At 47.7% G+C, this 18062-nt stretch overlaps 1 protein-coding gene across 1 annotated transcript in view; it reads right to left on the bottom strand.

Moving 5' to 3' along the window:
* Positions 1-7774: 7774 nt before the first annotated feature.
* The window catches only part of LOC140729322 (uncharacterized), a 47070-nt gene continuing 36782 nt past the window's right edge, over positions 7775-18062 (bottom strand). Inside the window, exons 3-6 of the mRNA XM_073048950.1 lie at positions 17189-17274; positions 14911-15069; positions 13128-13274; positions 7775-8539 (exon numbers count right to left, since the gene is read on the bottom strand). Of these exons, the coding sequence (XP_072905051.1) occupies positions 8469-8539; positions 13128-13274; positions 14911-15069; positions 17189-17274 (463 nt within the window). The 3' untranslated portion in view covers positions 7775-8468. The remainder of the gene's footprint in view (positions 8540-13127; positions 13275-14910; positions 15070-17188; positions 17275-18062) is intronic.

Here is an 18062-nt window from a genome sequence, read left to right as displayed (position 1 = left end):
ACTCTTGCGGTGAGAATGGACTAACAGAGAGAAATCTCGAATGTGAGCTAGTAACAGCACAGTGTGCTGAATGTTTATATCATGACACGTATCCCCATATTTAACCTCCAGGCAAAATCTTCGGAATTTCCAAAGGGAAAAACCCTGGAAAAGTTCAGAGGAGAATTTAACTGTATTGTCAAGAAAAGAAAGCACTTTCAAATCACAGCACCTTTTATAGTGGCATGGCTGTGTGATAGAGATTGCATAGAGTTAAAGCTCTGGGCTTTCCAGCAGTGAGTTGTCGGGCCATTCAAAGAACTTTCAGTAGCTTTATTTTAGGAACTGGAAAGTGCACTGATGTATGTTTATGTGCAAAGTCCAGGGGGAGAGAGCTGGAATGAGTCAGCAGTTCAGAATCTGGAAACGTTGAAAAGGAAATGTAAGTCATTATATTAATGTCCAGTGCACAGTGGGAATCCTGACTGTGTGTGAGAGAGAGGGGGGAAGTCTGCATGCTCACCCTGTGACCTGTGCATGTTTCCCCCGGGTACTCAGGTTCTGTCCCACAACCCAATGATGTGCAGGGTCAGTGGATTAACTGACTGCCATAAGAGTCAGTGGGTGGGTGAGGGGTAGAATCTGGGAGGAGTCAATGGGAATGTGAGATTCATGCAGAAATGGGCAACTGACATTCAGCACAAACTTGATGGGCCGAAGGGCCTGTTTCTGTGCGGTATCACATATGACACTGAGGTTCCTACCCACCCAGGTTGATGGGCGCAATGGTAGTGTGGCAGTTAGCGTAATGTTATTACAGGGCCTGTTACCCGTGTTCAATTCCTGCCGCTGCCTGTACTGAGTTTGTACGTTTTTGCTGTGAACTCGTGTTTCCTCTGATTACTGAGGTTTCCTCCTACATTCCAACGATGTAAGGGTGAGTCGGTTAATGGGTGTAATTGGGCGGTGTCAGCTCATTGGGTCAGAGTGGCTTGTTAACGTGCTGTACCTCTATGTAAAATAAATCTCAGGTCTCTAACTTGTAACTCTGTCCCTTCAGTGAAGAAACTTCCACTGGTGAAAAGATCTGCCCTTTTGTGAGCCCTCAGGTACTTCTCACCCCCTTGTTCTTCTGAGCCACAGTGACTAAGGATCTGGCTTCCCCGGGCAGATGTGAGATCTCTGGAATGGCATCAGAGGACTTAGCTTCCATTATTCCTGTGTTCTACTGTGAATGCCTGCAAGAAAATTATGACAAGGTACAGTCTATGATGAGGTTCTGTATACGCACTTTGATGATAAAACTACTTTGAACTTTGATTGGGTAACTTCATTCACCTCAACTCTGAATGGATTCCACAACCTCTGATCCCATTTTCAAAGACTATACAATCCATGTTCTCAGCATTACTTATATCTATCTATTTAGTTATCTGTCTATCTACTTAACTCTTTGTTTATTTTATGCAGTTTGTCTTCTTTTGTACATTAGTTCTTTGTCATTTTCTGTTTGTGCTAATGTTTTTCTCTGCATTCCCATGAATGCCGGCAAGGAAATGAACCTCGAGCAAGTCTATGGTGATAAACAGCCAGTGGCCACTTTATTAGGCACCTCCCGTACAACAGCCTCCACCATCAAGTGGCCCCACCACCCAGGCCAGGCTCTCTTCTCACTGCTGCCCTCAAGGAGAAGGCACAGGAGCCTCAGGAACACATTACCCCAGAACCATCAGGCTCTGAACTAGTGTGGTTAACTTCACTTACCACAACTCTACACGGATTCCACCACCTACAGTCTCATTTCCAAGGAGTTTACATCTCATAAACACACGAACTTATGCAGATCCTGGAAATCCAGACCAACACACACAAAATGCTGGAGGAACTCAGCAGATCAGGCAGCATCTGTGGAAAGGAATAAACAGTTCTTCAGGACAGGAAAGGAAGGGGGAAGATGCCAGAATAACAAGATGGGGGCAGTTCCTTCTAATTTGTGAAGACCAGTGCGCGCAAAAATCTTGTGCTGTGCAATTTTTGCCCAGTGACAACATGTGTGCACTGAATAATTTCTTCAACAAATAAGCTAGTTCTAAAATCTGCAGACAAATTATTGGAAACTCCACGTTGTCAACACCATCCGCATCAGACGGGAAAAGGAAATGTGATTGCGATACGTGTTAACGGGGTAGAGGATGATGAACTTTTGTGTGCAGTTTAACTTCCTTTGTGCACTAGTAGCATCTTCCCCCTTCCTATGTGTGTTGCTGCACGTGCACACCGTAAAGGGAGCATCGATGGGGAGGGGAAGGAGGATAGCTAGAAGGTGATCAGTGAAGCCAGGCGGGTGGGAATGGTAAAGGGCTGGAGAAGGAGGCACCTGATAGGAGAGGAGAGTGGACCAGAGGAGAAAGGGAAGGAGGAGGGAATCCAGGGGGAGGTGATAGGTAGGTGAGAAGAGGTAAGAGGCCAGAGTGGAGAATAGAAGAGGGGAGGGGGAGAGATTTTTTTACCAGAAGGAGAAATCGATGTTCATGCCAGCAGGTTGGAAGCTACCAAGACAGAATATAAAGTGTTGCTCCCCCACCCTAAGTGTGGCTTCATCAGGGCAAGAGGAAGCCATGGGCCAACAACTCTATAACTCATATTCTCAATATTATTCATTTACTATGCATTATTTTTTATTATTTTGTTGGCACATTTGCCTTCTTTTGTACATTGATTGTTTCTCCACTTTATTTGTGTAGTTTTTCATTGTCTATTGTATTTCTTTGTTCTACTTGTGTATGCCCACAAGAACATGAATCTTAGGGTTATATATGGTGACATATACATACTTTGATAATAAATCTACTTTAAACGTCAAACTTTGACTGTTTAAAAAGGAACTTAAATCCCACCAGGGAGTTGGGATAAATCTGGGGATTAACCTTGAACAAGCCGGTACTCCATGGCCTTACCCGGACAGGACGGACTGCAATCAACACGATCGTTTATGCACTCTATTTTTTTTAACAAAATCCTTTATTACAAATATCGGTGCTATACAATATATACAAAACAGTGGCAAACACAATTACTAAACTAGAAATAGACAATAGACATTACACCAAAATGTTACCATCTCTATCCACAATGGCATTTACACCCCGCGGAGCCCAACGGTCTCAAAACTCCTCTAAGGTCGCTGTGGACTGCATGTGTTCTTTTTCAATATTTACCCTGGCACGAACATACCCTCTAAACATTGCCAGGCAGTCTGCCCGGTGAGATCCTCCCGCCACCCTTTTCCAAGACCCTCGGATGGCGGATTTCGTCAGCCCCTCTATAGGGGTCAATGAAAAGAAGGGAGGTGTAAGTGGAGCAGGCCCGTGTTAGAATGGTCAGGCTTTGGCTCAGCAGGCTCGGGCAAGAACAGGCAGAGGTTTGAACTTAAGATTAAGAAGTCAGAGGCATAATAATTAGGCAGGGTGGTAGTTCAGGCAGCAGAATGCTCCTCCTGTGAGATGAGTGATTGCAGAGTACCTGACATTCTTCCTATCACTACATCTGCAGAGTATTCACCCAATTTCAGATAGTGCAGGCTTCAGATAGTGGATGGGTGACTACCAGGGAAAAGTAAGGGGAGTAAGTGGTCAATGCAAGGTTCCTCTGTGGCCTTTCCCCTCAGCAATAGGTACATCACTTTGGATACTGCTGAGTGAATGACCTACCAGCACCCAACAGCAATAGCCAGGCCAGTGTCACTGTGGCTGGTTCTGAGGCTCAGAAGGGAAGGGTAAAATCAGGCTGAGCAATAATGATAGAAGACTCCATAGTTAGAGGACTGGAAAGCTCCACAAGAGAATCCAGAGTGGTGTGTTGCCTCCCAGGTGCTAGGGGCCGGGGTATCTCAGAGATTCTTGAGGGAAGGGAGTAGCCAGAGGTTGTGGTGCACATTGGCACCAGTGACAGAGGGAGAAAGGGGGAAGAGGTCCTGCGTAGTGAGTGTAGAGAATTAGGGAAGAGGCTGAAGGGCAGCAGTCTCGGGATCACTGTCTGTACCACAGGCTAGTCAGGGCAGGAATGGGATGATGGTACAGATGGATGGGTGGTCAGCACATACTACCAGGCCGTGAGGAAACGATATGAGTCAGCAACACCTTCCCTCATTCCCGGTCATGCCAGGTCGTTACCCGCCTAACCGCAGCGACACTCTCGCGCCAGGATCACCGGTCGGCCTCGGGCAACCGGCGCCTCGCGCGGCCGGCGGGAAGCGCCGTTGGTACCGGCCCGGAGCGCGGACGGATGGCGCCGCCTCTAAACCTGTTCACCACACCGAATGCTCGTGGGGAACCCGGTGCTAAAATATTCGCAGACGACCTAATTCGGGCTCAGGGTTTCGGAAGTAGCAGAGCAGCTACCTCGCTGCGATGGACTGAAAGTCATCCCTCGGCCGATAGATCCTACAAGCGGGGCGGGCGGGCGCCCTGCCGCTCTCCCCGCTCGGTCGGTCACTCGCTCCGGACTGCGATCGCTGCGGCCCCGGTACGGGGACCTCCGGCCCTGACCTCGTCCTCTCACCCCACCCACGACCAGCCGCACCTGGCCAAGGCAGCGGGCGGGTGGCTGGAGCTCGGGCCCGGAGGCTGTCTAATGAGGCAATGAAGCCTCAGAACTGCTTCGGTACCTTGAGTCCAAGCGCCCTGCACTTAAAGACAAACCCGTTGAATATTTTGGAGCGAAAAAAAAACATGAGCAAGCAGGACAGAATCATACAACAGCTCCCATGCCTTGACATGAGGGGTGAGGGCGCTGGGCAGGGGCTACAACTCGCCCAAGGGTGACCTACAGGCTGGTGAAGGGAAGGAGCACCTCACCTCCTTTGGTAGAGATGTAGCTCCGCCCCGCTACTGGTTGAGGGGTATGGATAGGATAGGTGCAGATAGGCCTTTCTCCCTCATATTGGGTGAGAGTAGAAATAGAGGGCAGAGGTTTCAGGTGAAAGCTGAAATGTTTAAGGGGAATCTGAGGGGGATCTTCTTCACTGATACGAGCGGGGAATGAGCTGCCAGCAGAAGTGGAAGATGCAAGTTTAATTATAAGAATTAGGAGCAATTTGGATAGGTGCCTGGATGGGAGGGGTATGGAGGCTGCAGGGAGATGGGGGGGGGGAAGGTAAAACCAGTCTAGCATGGTGCAGATGGGCCAAAGGGCCTGTTTCTAGGGGAAACCCATGTAGTCCGAATGTGCTGCAACACTTGTGGGCTGTCCCCACCCCGGGCGCTTCCCTGCGTTGTGCTAACACAAACAACGTGCCTTTCAGTGTACACGTGAGAAATAAGTACAAATCTGAACCTGTCACAGGGAGGGTGTGCAAATTTCACACACACATTCGTGTAGTGGTTAGCGCGGTCCTATTACAACTCAGAGTTCAATGCCAGTGACCGCTGTACGTCATCCCCATGGAACGCGTGGGTTTCCCCCAGGCCCTCCGGTTTCCTTCCGCACTCCAAAGACGTACTGGGTAGGTTAATTGGCCATTGTCAACAGTCCAGTGGTTAGTTTGGGTTAAATCGGCTTTGTCAGGGCTTGTCAGTAAACAAGTAAACAGACACAGAGCGCCAGAGGTCAGGATCGAACACATGTCTCTGGCAGCTCTCTCCTTGTCAGGGCTGAAGGTCCCGCCGTGAGAATATCACATAGTGCAGATGTGTGAGGGCTGTTGGCCAACCACGGCAGGCCAAACTCCGTGCTGGATCAAAAATCACATTGGACAGGAAATCGAGTTGGAAGCATTCTATCAAATCCAGAGATTAACTTCATCTAATGTTACTGGAATATAAAGCACAAAGGCTCTTGGTTTGATGAATCTCTGGATCCCCAGTGTTTGGACCTGTCAATTCAACCCTTGAAAACACCAAACTGGAGTTTGTTCATTCATGTGTTGTGTCATAAGGCGTGGGTGACCATGGTCTTCATGATCATGTTTGGTCTTGGCAAATTTTCGAACAGAAATGCTTTCCCTTCTTCTGGACAGTGTCTTTACAAGACGGGTGACCCCAGCCAACACTCTTCAGGGATTGTCTGCCTGCTGTCAGTGGTCGCATAACCAGGACTTGTGGTGAGCACCAGCCACTCATACGACCATCCACTACCTGTTCCTATGGCTTCACATTACCCTGAATGGGGGGGGAAGAGAGGGTGTTGTGCTACACCTTGCCCAAGGGTGACCTGCAGGCTAGCAGAGGGAACAAGTTCCTCACCCCTCCTTTGGTAGAGACACATCTCCAGCCTGCCGCTGCATTCAATTCCAGTCGCCTCACTACAGGAAGGATGTGGAGGCTTTGGAGAGGGTGCAGAAGAGGTTCATGAGCTGTAAGGAGAGGCTGGACAAACTAGGGCTGTTTTCTCTGGAGTGGCAACAGCCAAGAGGCCAGCACCGTAGCATAGCAGTTTACATAACACTATTAGAGTGCCAGTGATCTAGGTTCAATTCCCACTGCGGTCTGTGAGGAATCTGTACGTTCTCCCCATGACCACAAGCAGTTCCTCCAGGAGCTCCAGCTTCCTCACAATTTCCAAAGACATACAGGTTAGTAGATTAAATGGTCACAAGGGTGTAACTAGGGATGGGGACATATTTATCTCTTGATAAAAATAAATAAGATCCCCCAGTATCTCTCTCCCAGGGTCAAAATGTCTAATAGAGGGCAAAGTTCAAAGTAAAGTTATTTTCAAAGTACATCTATGTCACCATATACAATCCTGAGATCCATTTTCATCCAGGCATACTCAATCTATAGAATAGTAACTATAACAAACAATTAAGACCATCCAACTAGGAAGCTCAACCAGAGAGCAGAAGACTACAAACTGTGCAAATGCATAAAGAAATAAATAATAATAATAAAAAATAAGCAATAAATATCGAGAAAATGACACGTAGAGTCCTTGAAAGTGAGTCCATTGGTTGTGGGAACATTTCAATGATGGGGCAGGTGAAGTTGAGTGAAGTTATCCCCTTTGGTTCAAGTGTAGTTGAGTTATCTTCTTTGGTTGAAAAGCCTGAATGTTGAGGGGTAATAACTGTTCCTGAAGCAGGTTGTGTCAGCCCTGAGGCTTCCGGACCTTCTCAATATTATGTATGTTGTTTTTTTTCTGTTTATATTTGCAAGTTTGTTGTCTTCTGTCCTTTGGATGAACACCCTAGTTGGGCGGTGTTTGATCGATTCTGTTGTGGCTGTTATTCTATAGATTTGTTAGGCACACCTGCAAGAAAATGAATCTCAGGGCTGTATATGGTGACATATGTGTACATTGATGATAAAATTTACTTTGAACTTCAATCAAGTGATTGGGGGAGGGAGGTGGAATTCTGACCTTTACCAGAGCTCAGAATCAGACAGTCTCTGTAGAAATGGCTTCCTCGTATTCCCCCGGGATTGAGAAGTCACTGCCAGCCTCAGAACAGAAGGTGTCTGTGTGTGATTTCTTCTGGGGTGGAATTGGAGTTACACGAGTTACCTCATGGACCACACAAAGTGAGGGTAGGGTCAAAGTGCCCCTTCTCGAAGGAGGAGAGATACTGTGTTTAAAGTGCCCCGTCCTTGATCAAAATGAGGGACCGTGTACAAAGTGCCCTTTCCAAGATAAACAGTGTGAGTCAGCACAAGGGACTACAAAGTTTGTGGGGGTGGGCTGGGCACCAGAAGAGCCCGTATTCAGTGGGACAGGGAAACAAAAGAAAATTTGAAAGGAAGTACACCCACACTGTAAAGTCATTCAAAAATAATCATTTAATGACAAAATATTGCACAACATTTACAGATTTAAACAACTGCAGAGCTCCAGGCCTGCAGATGATCTACAGTCTAGTTTCCCCCCAGTGGCATTACAGAGCACGAACTGACCAAGATGACCTTTGACTCCAGACCCATTACCTGTATTTGCCCCATATCCCTCCACCCTCTGGCTGAAGTTACACTTTGGGCTTCTTTCAAATCTCTCCCCTCTCACCTTCAGCCTGTGCCCTCCAGTATTCCATTTCTTTCCTATTGGAAATGTCACATTCACCCGATCTCTGCCCCTCAAGTTCCTGCTGAGTCTTACTCACCTCCCACCTTAAAATCTCCCCCTCATCTCAGAGTATCCAGGAGCTTGTGTCCACAATGAGACCTCCTCCACACAGCAGAAACCCCATTCAGACGACGTGATCGCTTTGTGTTCAGTCCACAGGAGCAACCCTCAGCGTCCTTTTTGACTACGGGTGGGAGGACCGCACTGCGGAAGGGGGCGGTGAGGGGAGTGTGCCACACTGCTGGAGGGTTAGTAAGGAGGGGATGCAACTCGTTACAGTGGTAGTACCAAGACAGGGCTGCGCCGTGTAGAAGACGCAGGACCGAGGGAGGCCGCTCTGCTGAGTAGGGAGGGCTGGCGCAGGTCACAGGGACGGGGATGAAGACGGGCAGCAGCAAAGAAGGACTGAGACGACGTACACTTTGTGCCAAGTCTCACGCCGGCTGAGACAACCTTGGTACCCCCATCTCATCGCTGCTCATCTGCGTGGGATAGTAGTTGAAGCCTGTGGAGAGGGAACAGGAATAGTTTTAGTATGGCGCCCACTCTCCCACTGATTATCAATATCTATTCTGAGAATACCAGCATTTGTCACACGTCCCCAACTGTCCCGTGAGAAGGTGTGGAGTGGGTGGCCTGCTCGACCCACTGCCGTCCTCCTGGTAAAGGCTGGGGAGGGTGGTCTCGAATTTGGATCCAGTGAGGCGGAGGATTGGTGAGATATTATACGGTAGGGACAGTATGGGATCTGGAGGGTGGGGGTCCCCTGTGTGTGGTGATATTCCCCCCACCCCCTCTGGGAGGTGCTCTCAGAGTAGTGAGGAACCATGGTGCGTTTTTAGACATTACAGCCACTGTTCTTATTTATTTCTTTTTTTGTATTTGCACAGTTTGTTGTCTTTTGCACGCTGGTTAAACGCCCAAGTTGGTGCGATCTTGCATTAGTTCTGTTATGGCTATTACTCTATTATGGATTCATTGAGTATGCCTGCAAGAAAATGAATCTCAATTTGATCTAATTGAAAGCGATGGAGCGAATGTGGAGAGGATGCCTCCTACAGTGAGGGAGTACAATATCCATGAACACAGCCTCAGAATAGAGGGACATCCATTTAGAATCGAGCTGAGGAGGAATCTTCAGCCAGAGGGTGGGGAATCTGTGGAATTTGTTGCCACAGGAAGTTTTGGAGACCAAGTTATTGGGCATAGATTGAAGATTGAAGCTATTTTCATGACATTTGCCTGCAGATAGAACTTCCCTTGCAAGGAAAATAATAAATATGTCCAAAATCTGATCTACTCTGAAGTGGTTGGAGGTTGTTTCTGTACAAGACCTAGCTGAAGGGTACTCGACATCAGGCAGCAATGGGGCCAAATGGGTCAGGTCAGTGGGAATGGGCAGACTGGCCTCCACCTTCGGCTTTGGGTAGAGAGAGAACTGTTCGCAACTTTGATGCAGATAGAGTGAAGAAGTTGAGGCTGAGGAGTCTCGTTACCCATGCAATTGGCCCGGTGCAAGGCTGGATTGCTCTGGGTGCTGAGCTGATTGGGAGAAATTGAGAGCGGCTTTGGGCTGAGCAGTGAAATCTGCGCCCGGAATGAGTCTCTGGGTGGTATGTTCTTGGCCCAGAGCCTTTTGCTGCAGCAGTGCCCGGGTCCTCGAGCGAGTAATGATGTGCTGTTTGGACAATTTAGACCAGAGACGGCCAACCTGTGGTGCATGCGGCAAAAGTAGCGCACTGGATAATTAGAAGTGGCGCATTGCACCACAGTGATGATAATAAAAAAGTAAGCCTACTCATGCAGAAATATTAACCAAAAACCGAATTGTAGAAAAAAAACTATAACAGGAATTCAAGTAGCTTAGAGCTAGAAATGGGTTTTACTGAGAATAAATATAAGACTTAGCAATTAGTTTTTAGCAATTTTATTATTTCGTGCACATCTTTTGGCGAATGTTATCTCCTTTCACATTAATCTGTTTTCAATTTTAAAAAATGTTCAATGAGTCAAACTAGGAAAGAAAGACACGAAATGCTGGCAGAACTCAGCAGGCCAGACGGCATCTATGGGAGGAGGTAATAATGATGTTTTGGGCCGAAACCCTTCATCAGGTTTGCCGATGACATGATCTTGATGGGTCTCATCAGCAAGAATAATGATTCAGCATACAGAGACGAGGTGTAGTGGCTAACGGACTGGTGCAGAGCCAACAACCTGTCTCTGAATATGAACGAAATAAAAGATATGGTTGTTGACTTCAGGAGGGCACGAAGCAACCACTCCCCACTAAACATCGACGGCTCCTCGGTAGAGATCGTTAACAGGTCTCCTGAACAGGCCCGAAACGTCGTCATTACCTCCTCTCATAGATGCTGTCTGGCCTGCTGAGTTCTGCCAGCATTTCGTGTTTTTTTATTTATTTCCAGCATCTGCAGATTCACTCGTGTTGCCTAGGAAAGAAAGACTTTTGTTCTGCAGTCGATCCATAACTGTTCGATACACGTTTGGTGCTTGTATGATCCTGGCGCCAGGCGTCTGCACCAGCGGTGCGTCGCAGGTTTTTGCCAGTCAGTTTACAATTGACACTCGTTCGCAACAGACTTGTGCTTTTTTCGTCCTTTGTGAACATTTGTAGTTTTGTACTCTTTTGAAAATTAAGCCTTGTTTTTACATTCAGTTACCCATCACAGTGCAAAAGAAAATGACCAAAAGAAAAGCAGAAAGGGATAGTAAGCGTGAATTCAATGAACAGTGGGAAAATTAGTTCTTATTTATAGCGGGTCCATCAGGAAAACTGTTGTGCATTGTTTGTGAAACGACTTTCTCACATAATAGAAGACATGATCTTAATAGACACTACAAAACACAACATCAGACTGAAATAGAAGGAAAACTGAAGCTAGTGCTTGGGACTGAATTACGGAAAGAATATGTGATTAAGGAAAAGGAAGAAAGCAAAAGAAGACAAAATATATTTGTTAAAAGTCTCAATAAGGTAAGTAATGTTTATCTTGTTTTATATTAAATCAATATCTCATGTAAAAATGCTAACTATGTCTATATTAACATTTTTACAAGAATTGAATGGGGGTACAAGAGTTGTATGGCGCATCTGAAGTCGTGTGTGAAAAAATACGCGCATGGATTGTAAAAGGTTGGCCACCCTTGATTTAGATGGACAGGGTATTGGGATTGGAGGTGAGAGCAGATTTCACTCGCTCTCCTACAAGGTTCACTCCTCTCTCCATGGTACCGAGGCCATGGGACTGCTGCCATACTCTGTGCCCGTTAATACGATGGACTGATACCAGACATCCTACCCTGCAAAAACTCATTTCAGGGAGGTAGCACCACCACCCCCGACCCCTGCAACCCATATTCCCCCCACCCCGGTCGACCTCCAAGGGTGTGTGTATACAGGACATTTAAATTATGAAAGAACACAATTTATTTGATCACATATTGAAACTATACACACACACACACTTTATTGAGCAGTCTCAATGCTAATAGCTAAATGCTAGTAACAACACTCATCATTTTTGACCTCTGTTAGGCAGGAGTACACTTTTGTGTAGTCTGGGGTGAAGTACGTTTTTTTTTTTGGAACACTCTGCCATGGCACTACAGGACACTAAATTGAACTGATGGACAATGAAAGAGGGAGAGGTTGACTGTAAAGCCCACCCACAGAGAAAAATGATGGGTTTACTTAGCACAAAGAGAGACCAATTGGTTCTCTCTCTCTCTCAAAAAAAAATCGATTTCCAGGATATTGTATATAATTTGTGGGCATCAAGGAGCCGCTATCAATATGTGGGAGACTCCCGGAATTCCCGGGAGAGGTGGGATGTCTGTGATACCCAGGCTTTGGGCCTACTCCAGGGTTTGGAGCTAAGGACTCATTTTGGGTTGAAATGTTGTTGTTTGCTTCTAAAGTCAAGTCAAGTCACTTTTTATTGTCACTTCGACCGTAACTGCTGGTACAGTACACAGTAAAAACGAGATGACATTTTTCAGGACCATGGTGTTACATGAAACAGTACAAAAACTAGACTAAACTACGTAAAATTCAACACAGAAAAAAACTACACTGGACTACAGACCTACCCAGGACTGCATAAAGTGCACAAAACAGTGCAGGCATTACAATAAACAAGACAATAGGGCAGTAAGTTGGTGTCAGTCCAGGCTCTGCATATTGAGGCTGATGGCTTGGGGGAAGAAACTGTTACATAGTTTGGTCATGAGAGCCCGAATGCTTCGGTGCCTTTTCCCTGACAGCAGGAGGGAGAAGAGTTTGTGTGAGGGGTGCGTGGGGTCCTTCATAATGCTGTTTGCTTTGCGGATGCAGCATGTAGTGTAAATGTTCGTAATGGTGGGAAGAGAGACCCAATGATCTCAGCTGACCTCACTATCCACTGCAGGGTCTTGCGATCTGAGATGATGCAATTTCCAAACCAGGCAGTGATGCAGCTGCTCAGGATGCTCTCAATACAACCCCTGTAGAATGTGATGAGGATGGGGGGTGGGAGATGGACTTTCCTCAGACTTCGCAGAAAGTAGAGATGCTGCTGGGCTTTCTTTGCTATGGAGCTGGTGTTGAGGAACCAGGTGAGATTCTCCGCCAGGTGAACACCAAGAAATTTGATGCTCTTAACGATCTCTACCGAGGAGCCGTCAATGTTTAGTGGGGAGTGGTTGCTTCGTGCCCTCCTGAAGTCAACAACCATCTCTTTTGTTTTGTTCACATTCAGAAACAGGTTGTTGGCTCTCCACCAGTCCTTTAGCCGCTGCAGCTCGTTTCTGTATGCTAACTTGTCGTTCTTGCAGATGAGACCCATCAAGATCGTGTCATCGGCAAACCTGATGATGTGGTTCGAGTACAGTCATGGGTTTACGTAATTTATGTTCTCCCCCCACCATCCCGCTCAACCCCCATATTGTGTGTTAGTCTTTATTTTATTTATCTATAATTGGGTTCTTTCGGGTTTTTTGCTTTGTGACTGCCTGTAAGTAAACAAATCTCGTTATATAATTAATACATTCTTTGATAATAAATGTACTTTGAATATAAAGTTGCCCCTCACCTTTGGATGTGGACTTCTTACAGCATTTGTAGATGGCAAAGGACAGGAGAGAGAGGAAGATGATGACGACGAAGATGAGGATGACGTGCATCATCTCAGCAGAAAATGCCCTTTTCTCCAAACATCCCTCCTCAGAATGGTTGCATCCTGTGAATGGAAGGTAGGCACAGGGGTAAATCATAAACACAAGAGATTCTGCAGAGGCTAGATGTCCAGAGCAACCGGCACAAAACGCTGGAGAAACTCAGCACCTACAGAAATCAATGAGCAGTTGATGTTCTGGGCTCAGATCCTTCATCAGGACTGGAAGGAGAGGGGGAAGAAGAGGTGGAAAAGGTAAAGGGCTGGAGCGGAAGGAATCTGACAGGAGAGGAGAGTGGACCATGGCAGAAAGGGAAGCAGGAGGGAGGTGATATGCAGGTGAGGAGAAGAGAAGAGGCAAGAGGTGAACTGGAGTGGGGAATGGAAGAGGGAGTGGGGAAATTGAGCAGGGAAATTTAACGAAATCGACGTTCGTGCCTTTTGGCTGGAGGCTACCCAGACAGAATACGAGGTGCTCCTCCAGCCCGAGGGAGACCTCATTGTAGCAGTAGAGGAGGCTGTGGACCGAGATGTCGGAATGGGAATGGGGATCGGAATTAAAATGGTTGGCATGCAAGGATAACACCTGCCAATTCTTTGGCGTTTTTATCTTTTTTTAAACGAGGCCAAGTTGCTAGCTCTACGCTCAACCCAGCACGGATGGAAAGCGTGCAAGGAGCCGGCTGGATTTGAACTCGGGACAAACTTGCCTTGAAGCCCGCTGCAGATGCCACTATCAATGATTTAGTTTAGTTCCTCGTGTTTGTCTCTGCTCCCTCTACCTAGTGTTTGGTTTATAATCTCAGGGATCAGGATTCCTCTGGCAGGCCCACCCCTAACCTCCCCCTCTCCCCTTGGGAAGGGAGGCTGAGCCACTGCTGTATTTCCAGTGAGGGTTCTCCTGCACCGCTGCCAGGGAGGGGACTCCGGGATTTGGGCCAGTGACGGTGACAGAAAGTGTGAGAAAGGGAAGAAGGAATGAAGCAAGAGAGGCAGGAGGAAGAGATCAGGATAGACAGAAATAAGGAGAATGGGGCAAAATTAGAGAAAGAAATAGAAAGAAAAAGGCAGGAATGGAGTGAGAGACACAGAGAAACACTCTATTTATTTATTGAGATAGAGGGCTGGAAGGGCCTATTCTGCACTTCAAGCTGTTCTGCCCAGCAGACCCCAATTTAATCCGAGTTTAATCACTGGAGAATACACAGTGACCAACCAGTACGTCCTTGGATCGTGGGAGGAAACCGGAGCACCCGGAGGAAACCCATGCGATCACAGGAAGAACATACAATCTCCTTGTATGCTGCAGCGGGAATTCAACCCAGGTCACAGGTACGTTAAAGTGTTGTGCTAAGCAGTACATTAACGTTCCGCTCCTCCCCCCTCCCTCTTATTCTGTCACTTTCTCTCTCTTCCCTCTCTCTCCCCACTCTTCCCCAACTCGGTCACTCTACTCTCTCTCTCCCCCCATTTTCTCTCTCTAACTCCCCCCCACCCTTTATCTTCCTTTTCTCTTTCTCCCCCTCTCTACCATCCCCACCTCCCTAACTCAAATCTCTGAATTGGAAAGCCATGCCAAGTGATTGTGTGAGGCGCTGAGGAGGAAACACCGTGGGGGGGGGGGGGGTGAGTGGGGGTTGGTGACCGCGTCGTGGGATGGGCGGCGAGGGAGGATAAGAAGTGTCCAGATTGGAATACTGACCGGAGGCGAGGGAGGGAGATGTGAGCGGCACGGAGCTGCGGGCATGTGGAAACCCCTCAGACGTCTCCACCACCGGCAGTTTCACGGCTGGGGTTTGGTCAGAGGTCGCAGTCACTGGCTGACGATCCAGCAGGGTCCATGTCGGAGTTTCTGTACTGCCTGTACAGGGGGTTCATAAAACAGAGATAGAGAATTAGGCCATTTGGTCCATCGAGTCTGTTCTACCATCTCCCGTTAACCCCCTTACCAATCAGGGACATATCAATCTCTGCTTTAAATGCATTTGACGCCCATAGCCCACTCCCCCCCCCCACCCCATGGCAACGAATTTCACTGATTCACTAGTTTAAAACAATTCCTCATCATTGTTCAGAGTGCTGAAGACACGAAGGGTGATGACAATGTCGCCATTGGTTGCACTGGGATATGGACAGGACGGGCTGGGAATTGGCAGATGGAGTTGAAACTGGAAAAGGATGAAGTGATTCACTGTAGAAGGTCAAACCTGCAGTCTGGCCACTACTCAACAACCTACAAACTCACTTTCAAGGACTTCCTACCACTCGTGTTCTCAGTATCATTTTCATTTGCAGGTTGTCTTTTTTTTTAAAAAAGACATTACTTCCAAAATTACTTGTTTGGTCAGAGAAGTCCCTTTGGCCCATCCACTCCATGCTGAAACCATTAAACTGCCTACTCCCATGGACCTGTACCAGGACTCCAGCCTTCCATGTACCTATTCAAACTTCTCTTAAATATTGAAATCGAGCTTGCATGCACCACTTCCACTGGCAGCTCGTTCCACACTCTCACCACCCTCTGAGTGAAATTTCTCCTCATGTTCTCCTTAATCTTTTCACCTTACACCCTTGACCTCTATTTCTAGTCCCACTGACCTCAGTGGAAAAAGCCTGCTTGCATTTACTTTATCTATACCCCTCATAATTTTGTATACCTCTACCAAATCTCTCAGTCTTTTATGTTCCAAGGAATATGGTGGCTGGAGTAAGGGCCTTATGCTTTAGCTCTTGTGGGGTTAAAGGGTAGAAGCCAGATAAAGGCCGGTCCTGCAGGTTCGGGGGTTCAGCTCAGGGCTAACAACCCTGACTGGTAAAACAAAATTGTTAGCGGCAACAGAGAATCTTTCTACGTGATCCCGTGACCATGATTGCTCTTGGCAATTTTTTTAAAAAGAGAACCGGTTTGCCATTGACGTCTGGGCAGTGTCTTTACAAGAGGGGTGATCCCAACCATTATCAGTACTCTTCAGAGATTGTCTGTCTGGTGTTAATGGTCACATAACCAGGACTTGTGATCTGCACCGGCTGCTCGTACGACCATCCACCACCTGCTCCCATGGCTTCATGTGACCCTGATCCGGGTGGGTGGGCTAAGCGGGTGCTACACCTTGCCTAAGGGTGACCTGCAGGCTAGTGGAAGGAAGGAGCACCTCACACCTGCTTTGGTAGAGACATAACTCCACCCAAGCCATGGTCTCTTCTCACTGCTGCCATCAGGAAGAAGGTACAGGAGCCTCAGGACTCGCACCACCAGGTTCAGGAACAGTTACTACCCCTCAACCAACAGGCTCTTGAACCAGAGTGGGTAACTTCACTTGCCCCATCACTGAACTGTTCCCACAACTTTCAAGGACTCTTCATCTCTGGTTCTCAATATTTATTGCTTATTTATTTATTACTGTAATTTCTTTCTTTTTGTATTTGCAAAGTTTGTTGACTTTTGCACGCTGTTGATCGCCCAAGTTGTTACGGTCTTTTACTGATTCTGTTATGTTTAATGGATTTATTGAGTATGCCCACAAGAAAATAAATCTCAAGTTGTATATGGTGACTTTGATACTAAACATACTTTGAATTTTTGGGAGTACCCTGACTAGATACATCAAGACCTGGAACAGAAAAGCCTACAGAAGGTGATGGCTACAGCCCAGGAATGAGCCCCTGAACACCACCTTCACCAATGGGACCACAATGAGTGCCAAAGGCATTTCATCCCACCTGACCTTCTTCTAAAGGGGTAGTTAAAGCTTGTTGAAGAGCCGAGAATCAGGCCCAAAGGGTCAGCGAGTCCATGCTGACCATCATCACATGGTGTGCGGGGAGAAACTCCGACAACGCCAGAGGTCGGAATTGAACCCAGGCCTCTACTCACTGCACCACAGTGATGGCCTGGGAATGTAAAATAAAGTTTAGCCCTTAGTAGCCGGCACTTGTGGGAGACTTCCCACACCACATCACTGTGGGACTGAAGCCCTCACCTCTGGATTGTGAATCAACATACTCCTTCATCAGCCGGGCCTTCAGTGGATCCACACAGTACTTTTGCCCCCTCTTCATCGTGAACCTGTGACGAGAAACAGCAGATCAGCAGGTAGGACACTGTAGGCCAGAGCAATACAGTGACAGACCTGTCCCCACCGGTACCGCACCCCGGTGTTATACAGTGACAGACCCATCCCCACCGGTACTGTACCCTGGTGTTATACAGTGACAGACCCATCCCCACCGGTACCGTACCCCAGTGTTATACAGTGACAGACCCATCCCCACTGGTACCGTACCCTGGTGTCATACAGTGACAGACCCATCCCCACCGGTACCGTACCCCAGTGTTATACAGTGACAGACCCATCCCCACCGGTACCATACCCTGGTGTTATACAGTGACAGACCCATCCCCATGGTACCGTACCCCGGTGTCATACAGTGACAGACCCATCCCCACCGGTACCGCACCCCGGTGTTATACAGTGACAGACCCATCCCCATGGTACCGTACCCCAGTGTTATACAGTGACAGACCCATCCCCAAGGTACCGTACCCCAATGTTATACAGTGACAGACCCATCCCCACCGGTACCGTACCCCGGTGTCATACAGTGACAGACCCATCCCCACCGGTACCGTACCCCGGTGTCATACAGTGACAGACCCATCCCCACCGGTACCGCACCCCGGTGTTATACAGTGACAGACCCATCCCCATGGTACCGTACCCCAGTGTTATACAGTGACAGACCCATCCCCACCGGTACCGCACCCCGGTGTTATACAGTGACAGACCCGTCCCCATGGTAGCGTACCCCGGTGTCATACAGTGACAGACCCATCCCCACCGGTACCGTACCCCG

This window comes from Hemitrygon akajei, chromosome 6, assembly GCF_048418815.1.
Source record: "Hemitrygon akajei chromosome 6, sHemAka1.3, whole genome shotgun sequence".
Lineage (NCBI taxonomy): Eukaryota > Metazoa > Chordata > Chondrichthyes > Myliobatiformes > Dasyatidae > Hemitrygon > Hemitrygon akajei.
Note: the sequence above shows the minus strand (reverse complement) of the source record. Positions and strands in the feature narration are given on the sequence as shown.